General features: G+C 39.4%; 1 protein-coding gene across 1 annotated transcript in view; it reads right to left on the reverse strand.

Moving 5' to 3' along the window:
• Positions 1 to 2994: 2994 nt before the first annotated feature.
• LOC128657885 (gastrula zinc finger protein XlCGF26.1-like) overlaps positions 2995 to 14501 on the reverse strand; it is a 57721-nt gene continuing 46214 nt past the window's right edge. Inside the window, exons 4-5 of the mRNA XM_053712313.1 lie at positions 6176 to 6414; positions 2995 to 5394 (exon numbers count right to left, since the gene is read on the reverse strand). Coding sequence (XP_053568288.1) covers positions 4063 to 5394; positions 6176 to 6414 — 1571 coding nt within the window. The 3' untranslated portion in view covers positions 2995 to 4062. The remainder of the gene's footprint in view (positions 5395 to 6175; positions 6415 to 14501) is intronic.

Consider the following 14501-nt stretch of genomic DNA (forward strand, 5'->3'; position numbering starts at 1 on the left):
CTGGCACACACGCTGGCAGGTAGGCAGGCAACTGCTATTAGATTACACTAGCAGACTGATGTTTCACAGTCAAATTTTTTTTTTTAATTTACACTACTGTTACAACAGATATGAGTGGTGGCACTAGTTGGCAAGTGGGCCTGGCACACACGCTGGCAGGCAGGCAGGCAACTGCCATTAGATTACACTAGCAGACTGATATTTCACAGTCAAAAAAGTTTTTTTTTAAAAAATTTACACTACTGTTACAACAGATATGAGTGGTGGCACTAGTTGGCAAGTGGGCCTGGCACACATGCTGGCAGGCAGGCAACTCCTATTAGATTACACTAGCAGACTGATGTTTCACAGTCAAAAAAGTTTGTTTTTTTAAAAATTACACTACTGTTACAACAGATATGAGTGGTTGCACTAGTTGGCAAGTGGGCCTGGCACACACACTGGCAGGCTGGCAACTGCTATTAGATTACACTAGCAGACTGATGTTTCACAGTCAAATTTTTTTTTTTTAAAAGCTTTATTGATGTAAATTCAAGATATAAACATACATGAACCAGAAAAATAGAAAAAGAATGTACAAAATTATATAGACATTTTGATATTGTTTTTCCATTTACAAGCATCTTCTCTATGTCCATTTTGGACTACAGATATAAAAGAATATGCTGGAGGCAATAAAATTACAATCATCAGAATATATGTGCAAACCGTGAAGATATCTGAGAAGGAGATAGCAGAGGGAGAGAAAAGGGGGGAGTGATAGAGGAGCGAGAAAGGGGAGGAAAAAGAAGAGAAGAAAAAAAAAAAAAAATGGGGAAGGGAATGGGTAATTAACTCAGATTGTCTTATTCCAGATTCCCAAGATCAATTCATGAGTTTCTAATTTTTCTATTTTAAGATAATGATATCTTTCTAAGGTAATGAGCTCTGAGACTTGATGTTTCCATTCAAGTATAGATGGAACACATTGTTTCTTCCACCTTTTGGGCATGAGTTTTTTTGCGCCTGTTAGCATTATCAGGAGGAGTGCTAGTTTGGTGGGGTCTTTTAATTTAGGTAGAGAGCAAAACAGGATGCTCTCTGGTGTTTGGTATATGAGTTCCTAGCAAATCTGATATGTAAGTAAAAACTTCTGACCAGAACTTTTGTAATCTGGGGCAGGACCACCAAATATGGACCAGGGTGCCTTCCTCACCGCAGCCTCTCCAGCACTTGTTGTTTACTGAGGGATATATTTTATGGATCCTCGAAGGGGTCAGGTACCAGCGACTCAAGAATTTTATGTGGATTTCTTGTATAGTAGCGGATACAGAGGAGCGCTTTGTAAGTGTAAAGGCACTAATCCAAGAGTCGCGGTCTATTTCATGTTGTATTTCTCTATTCCAGGCTAGTGTATAAGATGGGAGTGTTGTTGGGTCGTCTAGTAGAGTCAATTTATATAGTAAGGATATTAGATGTCTGGGGGTATCTGTTAGGGTGCAAAGTTTTTCAAAGGGTGTGAGTCCCCTTCCCATATCCTTCCTGTGTTTGTGATGAGAGATGTAATGATGTAGTTGACTGTATCGAAGCCACAAAGAGAAAATCTCCCTGTGAGTTTCCATTAAATGAGCTTGTGTTTTAGTGATGTTATTTTCGGTGAGGAACTGCATAGTTCCTGTTTTAAGGTTATATGGTTGCTTAACATGGAAGCCCATCTTCCAGTATGGGAGATCCATGTTTTCAATTATGGGAGTAAGTGGGGACTGCCTGGTTGAGGTTTGTGTGCTAGTAGCTAAAAGCTTATCCCATTCAGCTAGAGTTTCGACAGTCCTTGTGTATTTATGTAACTGCTTTGGTCTATGTGATGGAAGGGACCATGCCAATGTGCCTACATTATTCCTCATTAAGATTTGCCTATCTAGACGGTGTATACCGAGAAACGCGTTGCATGTTTTGTACTCATGATGCATGACTGATATATATATATTTTATGATTGTTTTTATCACTATTAAATCCTTTTTTTAAAATCATATATCCTCATTGCCGCTGATTATTCCATATTCTGAGCTACCTGGTGATCCTGTCTGCTGTGGAGTATCCTGCTTCATATCCTATACAGCTAGCTGGTTTGCTGTGAAAACCAGCCTGCCTCTATTGGTACATTTGAGTGCCACTGTAAAATGTGAGTACCCTGCACAGGTTGTAAATTAACCATTGTAACATTACAGATTCACACAGTCGTGTGCTTTTGTTTGCACTTAGCTCCTGTGTTCTATATTGCTGGACATTCCACTCACAGTCTGCCAAGACATACAGATCTCCATCCTTGGACCCTGGAGTGCCTTGTACAGCTAGCTGGTCTGCTGCAAATACCAGCCTGCATCTACAGGCACATCTGAGTGCCTTCTCATATTGTGAGTACCCTGCACTTGTTCTATCTCTGAGACTGGTTGTTAGATTCACACATACGGTGCCTCTTTCCTTGTGTTTCTTTCTAGATTTGCTGACCTTTGGAGGGTGAAGATTGAGTGCGGCCTGAATTTTCACAGGATTGACACACCTTGGAATATACTGGACTATTTTTGGAGTCTGATCACCTTCAATTTGGGACTCTGGTATTCAACTGTGTATTGAAACTGTTATGCCATCTAATAACCTATTATGGTGATTTTTTTCAGGGAACTGTATATATTTTTCTATACGGTTGTGTGTATACTTATATATATATATATATATATATAAATATAGATCTTTGTTGATCCAACAATAGCCTTGCCAGACTAAAACTGTACTGTGGAGTACACACACACACACATATATATATATATATATATATATGGTATTATACACATTTTAAGCCTTAGCGCCCCCTATTGGGTGTTTTACCCTAGTTATTAATCAGCACAGCCTTCCTGTGTACTTAAAAGGATTAGAACTAAGCAGTGAGAATCTAGCAATATTCAACTAAATCAGAACAAAATTACTATGTTCCAGTCAATAAGAAGAGTGCCTACTTTCTATGAGATTTAAAAATTAGTTTTTATTTAGAAATTGAGCATTTATAACAGTAACAAAATATTGCTTGCATCACATTTTAACTAATAACAAAAATATTAACAGATAAAGTAGTATAAAAAAAGAAACATAGAAATTGACAGCAGATAAGAGCCATAGGCCCAGCAAGTCTGCCCGATATTTCCTAAAAGTATAAACGTATCTAGTTTGTAGGATAGCCTTATGCTTATCCCAGGAATTTTTAAAGTCCCCCACAGTGTTTGTAAGTGATAAACATAAGAGGCACAAAGATGTAGCACTTACTCAGATCTTCAGCCCCACTTTAGTAGGCAGGGTATGTAGTGCAGAGTCCCAAATCAATGACAGTTTAGAATACTCAGAAACAGTTACTAAAAATCATTTAAACCAGTGATACTGCCGTAACACATATACTGGAGACGTTAAAGAAACGTACTAGTATATATTAGTACTTCTGATCTGCCATCATCAACAGTAAAATAACATCATAGGCACCAGGCAATTAAAATATCCAGAAATGTAGCCTCAAGGCTCAGTTAACAATCAACAGCCTGTAGACAGCCAGAAGTTTGCACTTGATTAGCTTGAATAGTGACTACCATCTATGGAATTTGACATTGTTTTTCTGACCTGAGAGCACTCCTCTTTGTGCTATGCTCACTATCAGGGGGTGCAAAAACTTACTGGGCTTAAAAGGATATGAAACCCAAATTTGTCATTTATGTTTCAGAATGAGCATGTCATTTTAAGCAACTTTCTAATGTACATCTATTATCCAATATCTTTCATTCTCTTGGTATTCTTTATTGAAAAGCATACCTAGATAGGCCTAGGAGCTGCAGATTGGTGGATGAACATACATGCCTCATATTGTCGGCTTACCCATGTGCAATGTTGTTTGTTCAACAAAGAATTCCAAGAGAATGAAGCAAAATTAGATAACAGAAATAAAAAGTTGAAATGTTATTTTCTATATCTAAATCATGAGTAAAATGTTGGGTTTCATGTACCTTTAAGTAATTAATAGGTTCTCTGAAGTATACATAATTCTAAACACTCACATTCTGTAGATCAGTATTATTTCCTGTATGAATTTTCAGGTGAATAATAAGATTTGATTTCCGTGTAAAACATTTCTCGCATTCAGAACATGAAAATGCCTTCTCTCCTGTATGAATTTTCTGATGAGTAATAAGATGTGATTTCTGAGTAAAACATTTTTCACATTCAGAACATGAAAATGCTTTTTCACCTGTATGAATTTTCTGATGAGTAATAAGATATGATTTGCGAGTAAAACATTTCCCACATTCAGAACATGAGAATGGATTCTCTCCTCTATGAAATGCCTGATGTCTAATAAGAAGTGATTGCCGAGCAAAATATTCCCCACATTCAGAACATATAAATGCTTGCTCTTCTGTATGGATTTTTTGATGAGTAATAAGAGTTGATTTCAGGGTAAAACATTTTCCACATTCTGAACATAAAAATCTTTTCTCTCCTGTATGAAGTTTCTGATGAGTAATAAGATTTGGTTTCTGATTAAAACATTTCCCACATTCAGAGCATGAAAATGGTTTCTCTCCTGTATGAGTTGTCTGATGTACAATAAGTAGCGATTTCAGAGAAAAACATTTTCCACACTGAGAGCATGAAAAAGCTTTCTCTCTTGTATGAATTTTCTCATGAGTTACAAGACTTGATTTGTGAGTAAAACATTTTCCACAATGAGAACATGAAAATGCTTTCTCTCCTGTATGAATCTTTTGATGATTAATAAGAGTTGATTTCAGAGAAAAACATTTTTCACATTCAGAACATGAAAATTCTTTCTCTCCTGTATGAGTTTTCTGATGAATAATAAGATTTGATTTCCGAGTAAAACTTTTCTGACATTCAGGACAAGAAAATGCTTTCTCTCCTGTATGAATTTTCTGGTGATTAATTAGCTGTGATTTCTGAGTAAAACCTTTCTGACATTCAGAACATGAAAATGTTTTTACTCCTGTATGGATTTTTTGATGAGTAATAAGATATGATTTGCAAGTAAAACATTTCTTACATTCAGAACATGAGAATGGTTTCTCTCCTGTATGAAATGCCTGATGCCTAATAAGAAGTGATTTCAGAGAAAAACATTTTCCACATTCAGAACATGAAAATTCTTTCTCTCCTGTATGGGTTTTCTGATGAGTAATAAGATGCGATTTCTGAGCAAAACATTTTCCACATTCAGAACATGAAAATCGTTTCTCTCCTGAATTAATTTTCTGTCGAGTACTAAGATGCGGTTTCTGAGTAAAACATTTCCTAAATTCAGAACATGAAAATGTTTTCTTGTCTATATGAATTGTCTGATGTGCAATTAAACTTGTTTGCTGGGGGGGCGGAGCCAACTGCAGTGCTAGCAGGACGTGTCTTGGTGCAGCTCCCGGGCCCAAGATCCTAATTCTGAGGTTTATTTGTGTCTCACAGTCTCTTTTTACTACCTAAATCTGTGTGGATGGACCCAGGAACTGTTACTTAGCTCTTATTCACTTTGTGGGGACCCGGTGAGTCTGCACCTAGTTTCTATAGCTGACCTGTGCTGCGGAGCTGAGAGGGGGAGCCGCCATATTGAAAACGCTACCCTTTCGACTTATAACTTTCTATCTAGCGTGGCACCTGAAAACTTATCTCTCACAGTTCCCTCTCCAGCTTGCACTATGAGAACCTCGGCCTGCTTTTTAAAGGAGTTGAGGCTCTTGCTTAACAAACACCACGCTTCTCTGGCTGAACATCTATATGCGGTGTGTAGCGGAGATGGCGGCTGTCTATTCCGGCAGCCCGACATCACTGAGCCCGCCTTGCATGAACAGAGGGGGGGTGTCGCTGAGGGGCCCCGGCGATTACCCCCTGCCTGCAACACAGCTACGATGGGCCGGGGAGATGACACAACAAAAGAATCAGACCATCTTGTCTATCTGGCGACTCGAAGGGCAGCACATACTACCACAGCTTTGGATGGTCTCCCTCAAGCCAATGTCATCCCACCTGAAGCTCTCGCACCAATCTTGGCACACGGCCATTGTAGCGAGTCCCTGAAGTTACACAGCGCAACTCCAACTACAGCTCTGGTGACTCCACATGCTCTCCTCCACGCCTTAGGACAGTACTCACCGGCTCCGTTACAAGACGGTGCACTACTCTGCGCAACCCACTACCTGCTGAGATATTGGGACCCTGGTGGTAAGCTATGAGCTGAGGGAGTTTACACATATGGTAGTGGTTGCCCATCCCAGTGGGAATTTCCTTGATGGGGAATAAGCTAGCCCTAAACAAGTTCACGGCTCCTGGAGCAGTGCTGGAGACATTCCATGAACAGCCCAAATTATAGTAGATCTTGTCACCACACCGTGCTTTAAGAATAGGGCACAGTATTTGCTAACTATCTTTTCGCCTATATTACATGAGAAATACTTGTGGTGACAGGGTATGAAAAGACACTCTTTTTTTTTTTTCCCAGCATGGAGAATGCCGGCTCTATGTAAGGATGTGCCTTTTTTGTGCTCATATTTCTCTTTGTCTGTTAGAACCCTGGCTGTAATATGTATTGCATAACATTGCTCTGGATTGTTGAAGATGTCAATTCAATCTGCCTATTACTTTAATGTTTGCTTTGTTTGCTCTCCCTATGGTAATTCACGCTATGAGACTGTTATATATCATTAGCCACTGGTGTGGGGTAAATTTAAAGAACGTCACTATGGAACTGTTTATTACTCATCTTCTCTTCACTGTTTTAAGTGCTTATATCTTTATGTCTATATGCAATTTGTTAACCCCTACTCTACAATATGCTCTGGGATCTCCCATGGGTTATTTCTAGAACCACCTCACCATTGAGGTGTGATAACTATAACTATATTTATGCTGATGCCATTTCATTTAAAGCTGCACCATACATGCTATACGCCATTCTATTTCTCTGTTACTAAGATATCATACACTATAGAGAAACCTCTTTCCCATAACAGAAGTTGAGCACACTGTTATACCAGCCCATTTACAGGCTTCTAATCCAGTTATGACTGCCAAAGCTGAACTACTTCATCCCAAAGTAGCAGCTCACTATAAGTTAAATATATTACTCCGGTGTTGCCTAATGTGCTATAAAGCCAGCTACTTGGGGCCTGCTGTATTATGTGGTTGATGTATATTTGAATGGGGCCAGACCATCATCTCTCTACTTATCATGTATAGACACTACTTTACACTTACAGGCCCCTCTCTGATTATTTACACCCATTGTTATATAAATAGCATTTAAGCACTTTATCTTATAACATCTATATGTCTTCAGCTTATTATACTTCCTACACATGTTTGGAATTTAATTATGATTTCTAAGCACGACATCTTGCTGCCAGCGGCCGGGGCAGCGGGATATTCATAGTTTATAAATATATAGCTCCATAGTTTCAGACATACCTTATAAGTAAAGCTCTTATCTTTTGGACCTACACTACTAGTATTATCTATAATTCCCTTACCCGCATTATTTTAACTGAGTTGCATATCTAGTGCCCAACCTCTAAGTTTAGATTTTTTGCCTCAATATACCAAGTATGATATCAGCCCAACGTATAATTAGCTCCTTCTCTCGGTTCGACAGCACAGGCTGTTTATTACGTTCTCATGCTCATAATTAAACCCATTAAGGTCTTGATTGTCTATTTAGGTAATAATAGATCTAAAATCCATAATATGCCACTGGTATTGTTAGAACTCTCCCACCAGACATCAGGATACTAGCCTTGATATTCACCTAAAATGTTTGATGAGTCATTACTTGAGGTGTGCCTGCCCTACCTGTGATATTCTACAATTTAAATGCCTCCTTCGCTGCATACCCTATCCATCGCATCCAACTTCCCACCTCCCCCCCCACCTCCCCACAATGAACCTCCTACTTTAGGAGGTCTAACTGCGCGGCTTCTCTTGTCTATGCCGCAACCTACCTATCTATATTTATCTATCTTACCATATTACCTACATAGTAGAACTGTATTTTCATTTGTGTTTATACTTAACATGTCAATTGCTCAACTAATTTGAGTTCATTGGTTTAAATATGATCATTCACATTGCTAACTAAGAAAACGAGGTTCCAGTATTCTGTTCTTTTTTTTTTTTTCTTTCCTAATAGGATACTTCATATTGAGAATCTTATCTTTCAACATATATAGAAATTGTTAAATTGAAATGTAACATCCATATTTGTTTTCCTGATGTGTTGTTTAATTTAAGTTGTACTGTTTTCGCACAACCTCAATAAAAATACTATTTACAAAAAAAAAAAAAAAACTTGTTTGCTGGGTTAAAGATTTCCCATATTCAGAACATATATTTCCAGCATTTCTTTGATTTTGAGTAAGACTGAAAGAAACATCTCCCTTCTTGCCATGACAAGGATTATCACAGTCTCTGAATTTACCTGTTGGACAGAAATACAATAGGAGCAGTTATTTATCAATGTCCCAAATATATTTTTTTAACAATTTAACTGGTCTATCTAACTAGGGTAAGTTACAAAAAATTAAGCAATCACTTTTTTTTATTGTCTACTAAAAAAGGAGGGGATATGACCCATACACCTTTCTACAGCAACCATGCTAACGCTTAAGGGCAGTTACTGGACAATATGGTATATTTTTAAAGACTTCCTGACATATAATTATTGATCAATAACAACCATAACATTTATTATATAACAGTCAAAATAATTAGAATTATTATTAAAGAATTTCTGTATTTTACAAACACAAAGTGAAAAACATTTTAGGTTTTAAAATATCTTGATCTTTAATGATAATTTACTGCATTTTGAAAAAACAAAATGTATCCTTACCTGATAAATGTATTTATTTCTGGTGAGTCCACAGCATCATCATCAATTACTGTTGGGAATACCACTCCTGGCCAGCAGGAGGAGGCAAAGAGCACCACAGCCAAGCTGTTAAGTATCACTCCCATTCACACAACCCCCAGTCATTCGACCGAAGGAAAATGGAGAAACGGAATAACACAAGGTGTAGAGGTGCCTGAGGTTTAAGTAAAAAATAACTATCTTAATAAAGTGTGAGGCTGTGAACTCACCATATCCGGAAAGAAAGAAATTTATCAGGTAAGCATAAACTTTGTTTTCTTTTCTAAGTCCACAGTATCATCATTTACTGTTGGTAATCAATACCCAAGCCAGAGGACACAGATGATTAGGGAGGGACAAGACGGGTAACCTAAACAGAAGGCACCACCGCTTAAAGAAACTGTCTCCCAAAAGAAGCCTCAGCCAAGGAAAAAGTATACAGAGAAGACAAAGTTGCAGCCTTGAAAATCTGTTCCACATAAGCTCCAGACAGTCCTAGTGGAATGAGCTGTAATTCTCCCAGGAGGCTGCTTTCCAGCAGTCTCATAGGCCAAACAAATACAACTTTTCAACAAGAAAGAAAGAGAAGTAGCTGTAGCTTTCTGACCTTTACGATTCCCCTGATCAGGGCCTGACAAAAAGACTGCACATCTGGCACATCCGTCAGACGCTTATGTAGCAAAAAAGACAAGGCAGAGATCTGACCCTTCAGAGTACTCACTGCCAAACCCTTCTCCAGACCTTCCTGGAGAAAAGACAACATCCTAGGAATCCTGACCCTACTCCAAGAGAAAGCCTTGGAATCACACCAATAAAGATATTTACGCCATATCTTATGGTAAATCTTCCTAGTAACAGGCTTGTGAGCCTGAATCATGGTCTCAATGACCGACTCAGAAATCCCACGCTTAGACAGAACTTGCAAATCTGTCATTTAGCTTCAGAGAAACGAGATTTGAATGAAGAAAAGGACCCTGAAGTAGAAGGTCCTTCCTCAGAGGCAGTCTCCAAGGTGGAAGAGATGACATCTCCACAAGGTTTGCATACCAAATCCTGCAAGGCCACGCAGGGGCTATGAGACTCACCAACGCTCTCTCCTGCTTGATAAGAGCAATGACTCGTGGAAGAAGAGCGGACGGAAGAAATAGGTATGCCAGCCTAAAATTCCAAGGAACCACCAGCGCATCTATCAGAGCGGCCTGCAGATCCCTTGACCTCCAACTGTACTTTGGGAGCTTGGCATTCTGTTGAGACGCCATCAGATCCAGCTCCAGCACCCCCCATTTGAGGGTCAAGCTGTAGAACACCTCTGGATGGAGCTGCCCCTCCCCGGGATGAAAAGTCTGTTTGCTCAGAAAATCCGCTTCCCAGTTGTCCACTCCTGGAATGTGGATGGCAGATAGACAGCAGTTGTGAGCTTCTGCCCACTGAATAATCCGAGCCACTTCTTTCATGGCTAAGGGACTCCGAGCTCCTCACTGGTGGTTGATGTAAGCCACTGAGGTTATATTGTCCGACTAGAACCTAATAAACTGAGCTAAGGCTAGCTGAGGCCAAGCCATCAGAATATTGAAAATCTCCCTCAATTCCAAAATGTTTATGGGTAGAGCTGACTCCTCCCAAGTCCAGAGTCCCTGCACCTTTAACAAGTCCCAGACTGCTCCCCAAACCAGCAAGCTGGCATCTGTGGTCACAATCACCCAGTAAGGTCTCCAAAAACATGTTCCCTGAGATAGATGTTCCCGAGACAGCCACCACAGAAGAGAATCTCTTGTTGGCTGATCCAGATCTATCCTCTGAGACAGATCCGCATAGTTCCTGTTCCATTATCTGAGCATGCAGAAATTCAGAGCTCTCAAATGAAGCCAAGCGAATGGAATGATGTCCATGAAAGCAACCATCAGAACAATTACCTCCATACACTGAGCAAGCGAAAATAATCTTGGCCACTGCAATTCGCAGAGACCTGACCACTGCCAAGAGAGCCCCCAGAACCTTTGAGAAAATTCTGGGAGCTGTGGCAAGGTCAAACGGAAGAGCCACAAACTGAAAGTGTTTGTCCAGAAAGGCAAATGTCAGAAATTTGTGATGATCCCTGTGAATGGGAGCATGAAGGTACACAGGTATATGGTCATCATGAACTGACCCTCTAGGACCAAGGGAAGAATGGAACATATAGTTTCCATCTTGAAGGACAAACAGATTGGAGTAGAATCCTAGACCCTGTTCCTGAACTGGAACTATCAATCCTAGGTCGAAAAAGTCCTGTACACATTTCAAGAATGCCTCTCTTTTTATCTTGTCTGCAGATAATCTTGAGAGGTGGAACCTGCCACTGGGAGGAAAAGTTTTCAACTCCAATTTGTAACCCTCGGATACTAGGTCCATGGCCCAAGGATCTGGAACATCCCGTATCCATGCTAGAGAGAACTGAGAAAGTCTGCCCCCCACTTGATCCCATCCCGGATCGGGGGCAAACCCTTCATGCTGATTTGGAATCAGCTGCGGGTTTCTTTGATTGCTTCCCCTTGTTCCAGAAAAGACCTTTACAACCCGTGATATCAGAAATAATTTCTGCCAGAGCAGGTCCAAACAAGGTCTTCCCCTTGTAAGGGATCGCCAAAAAGCTTGGACTTTGATGAAACATCCGCTGACCAAGATTTTAACCATAAAGCTCTGCACGCTAGTACTGCGAAACCAGATATTTTGGCACCCAACTTAATAACCTGTAAAGAAGCGTCAATAATAAAGGAGTTGGCTAACTTAAGAGTCTTAATCCTGTCTTGGATCTCCTCCAATGGGGTCTCTGCTTCAAGAGACTCAGACAATGCATTGAACCAATAGGCTGCCGCACTTGTCTCCGTGGCAAAACACACAGCAGGTTACCATTGGAGACCTTGATGAACATACATCTTCTTCAAATAAGCCTCCATCTTCTTGTCCATTGGGTCCTTAAAAGAGCAGCTATCCTCAATAGGAATCGCCCTTTCCACTTTAGGGACCATCTGCCACAACTCCTTATCCCCTTAATGACCACAGCACTTTTCCATTTTCTGTCCGTTTGGGACCAAGGTAATTATTACATTTTTGCGGTGTTTGTGTTTAGCTGTAATTTTCTTCTTACTCATTTACTGTACCCACACATATTATATACTGTTTTTCTCGCCATTAAATGGACTTTTAAAAGATACCATTATTTTCATCATATCTTTTAATTTACTATAAAAAAAATTATAAAATATGAGGAACAAATGGAAAAAAACACACTTTTTCTAACTTTGACCCCCAAAATCTGTTACACATCTACAACCACCCAAAAACACCCATGCTAAATAGTTTCTAAATTTTGTCCTGAGTATAGAAATACCCAATGTTTACATGTTCTTTGCTTTTTGTGTAAGTTATAGGGCCATAAATACAAGTAGCAATTATGACACAAATGGTTGTAAATGCTTCTCTGGGATCCCTTTGTTCAGAAATAGCAGACATATATGGCTTTGGCGTTGCTTTTTGGTAATTAGAAGGCCACTAAATGCCACTGCGCACCACACGTGTATTATGCCCAGCAGTGAAGTGGTTAATTATGGAGCATGTAGGGAGCTTTTTGGGGTAATTTTAGCTATAGTGTAGTGTAGTAAACAACCCAAAGTATTGATTTAGGCCCATTTTGGTATATTTCATGCCACCATTTCACCGCCAAATGCGATCAAATAAAAAAAAAACTTTAAATTTTTCACAAGTTTAGGTTTCTCACTGAAATCATTTACAAACAGCTTGTGCAATTATGGTACAAATGGTTGTAAATGCTTCTCTGGGATCCCCTTTGTTAAAAAATAGCAGACATATATGGGTTTGGCATTGCTTTTTGGTAATTAGGCCACTAAATGCCTCTGCGCACCACACGTGTATTATGCCCAGCAGTGCAGGGGTTAATTAGGGAGCTTGTAGGGTTAATTTTAGCTTTAGTGTAGTGAAGTAGACAACCCAAAGTATTGATCTAGGCCCATTTTGGTATATTTCATGCCACCATTTCACCGCCAAATGCAATCAAATAAAAAAAAATTGTTCCCCTTTTCACAAACTTTAGGTTTCTCACTGAAATTATTTACAAACAGCTTGTGCAATCATGGCACAAATGGTTGTAAATGCTTCGCTGGGATCCCCTTTGTTCAGAAATAGCAGACATATATGGCTTTGCCATTGCTTTTTGGTAATTAGAAGGCCGCTAAATGCCGCTGCGCATCACATGTGTATTATGGCTAGCATTGAAGGGGTTAATTAGGTAGCTTGCAGGGTTAATTTTAGCTTTAGTGTAGAGATCAGCCTCCCACCTGAAACATCAGACCCACTGATCCCTCAAAAAAACAGCTTTCTTCCCTCCCCCACCCCACAATTGTCCCCGCCATCTTAAGTACTGGCAGAAAGTCTGCCAGTACTAAAATAAAAGGTATATTTGGGCTTTTTTGTGTTTTTTATAGCATATTTACATATGCTGCTGTGTAGGATCCCCCATTAGCCCCCAACCTCACTGATCCCCCACCAAGCAGCTCTCTAACCCTCCCCCTCTACCTTAATGGGTGCCATCTTGGGTACTGGCAGCTGTCTGCCAGTACCCAGCTTAGAAAAAAATTATGCTTTTTTAATTTTTTTTGCCCTTTTCTGTAGTTTAGCTTCCCCCCCCAAAGACCAACTCCCCACCCCTTCCAGATCCCTTAGATTGTTTTTTTGTGTGTTTTTTTTAAGATTCTTCCCTTGTTTATTTCATATTTGAGACTTGATGAAAGATTACTTAAAGGAAAAGTAAAGTCAAAATTCCACTTTAATGATACAGATGCCAAATGTAATTTTTTTTTTTTTTTTAGTTTTCAAAAAAGCTTTATTATGCATTTCACAGGTTTTTCAATGTTCACAACAAAATTTACATTACACACAGGGGTAACATATCGTGATTCAATCCTGTCAAAACAATAAGAAGCCTTTCTCTTTATCTATATAATTTGAAACCATTGTCTTTAAGTTCTTGGCCTCGAATAAAGTAAACATCAATCTTTGAAAACCATCTAATTTTATGTTTATGATATATATAATATGTTTGGTGAAACCAGTATCGTTACCACTGCCACAAGCTCTACTACTATCTACGTAGAGCACTATATACAGCAAGTTAGATCAGCAAGAGCTAGAAAGAATAGAAAGGGAAGGAAGAAGAGAAGGAGGGACAAGAAGAGGAAGAGGGGGAGAAAAAAAAGGGGGGGGGAGGGATGGGAAGGTGCCAGAAACTCCCAGTCTATATAGTACCATTCCATATTGCCTGGATCATCTCATGTGTGTCAAGCTTATTTATCTTAATTTAGTGGTATCTTTCTAAAGAAATAAGATCTGAGACCTCCCGTTTCCACTCTTCTACTGTGGGAATCGTTTGGGATTTCCATCTTTTGGGTATGAGTTTCTTAGCCCCCGTAATCATTATTAGCAATAGAGCCAGTTTGGCTGGTTCCTTGATAGTAGGAAGAGAGCAGAACAGTATGTTTTCTAGGGCATTTGGTATGTGAATGTTTAGTATGTTTGATACGGTGA

This window comes from Bombina bombina, chromosome 4 (genome assembly GCF_027579735.1).
Source record: "Bombina bombina isolate aBomBom1 chromosome 4, aBomBom1.pri, whole genome shotgun sequence".
Taxonomy (NCBI): Eukaryota; Metazoa; Chordata; class Amphibia; order Anura; family Bombinatoridae; genus Bombina; species Bombina bombina.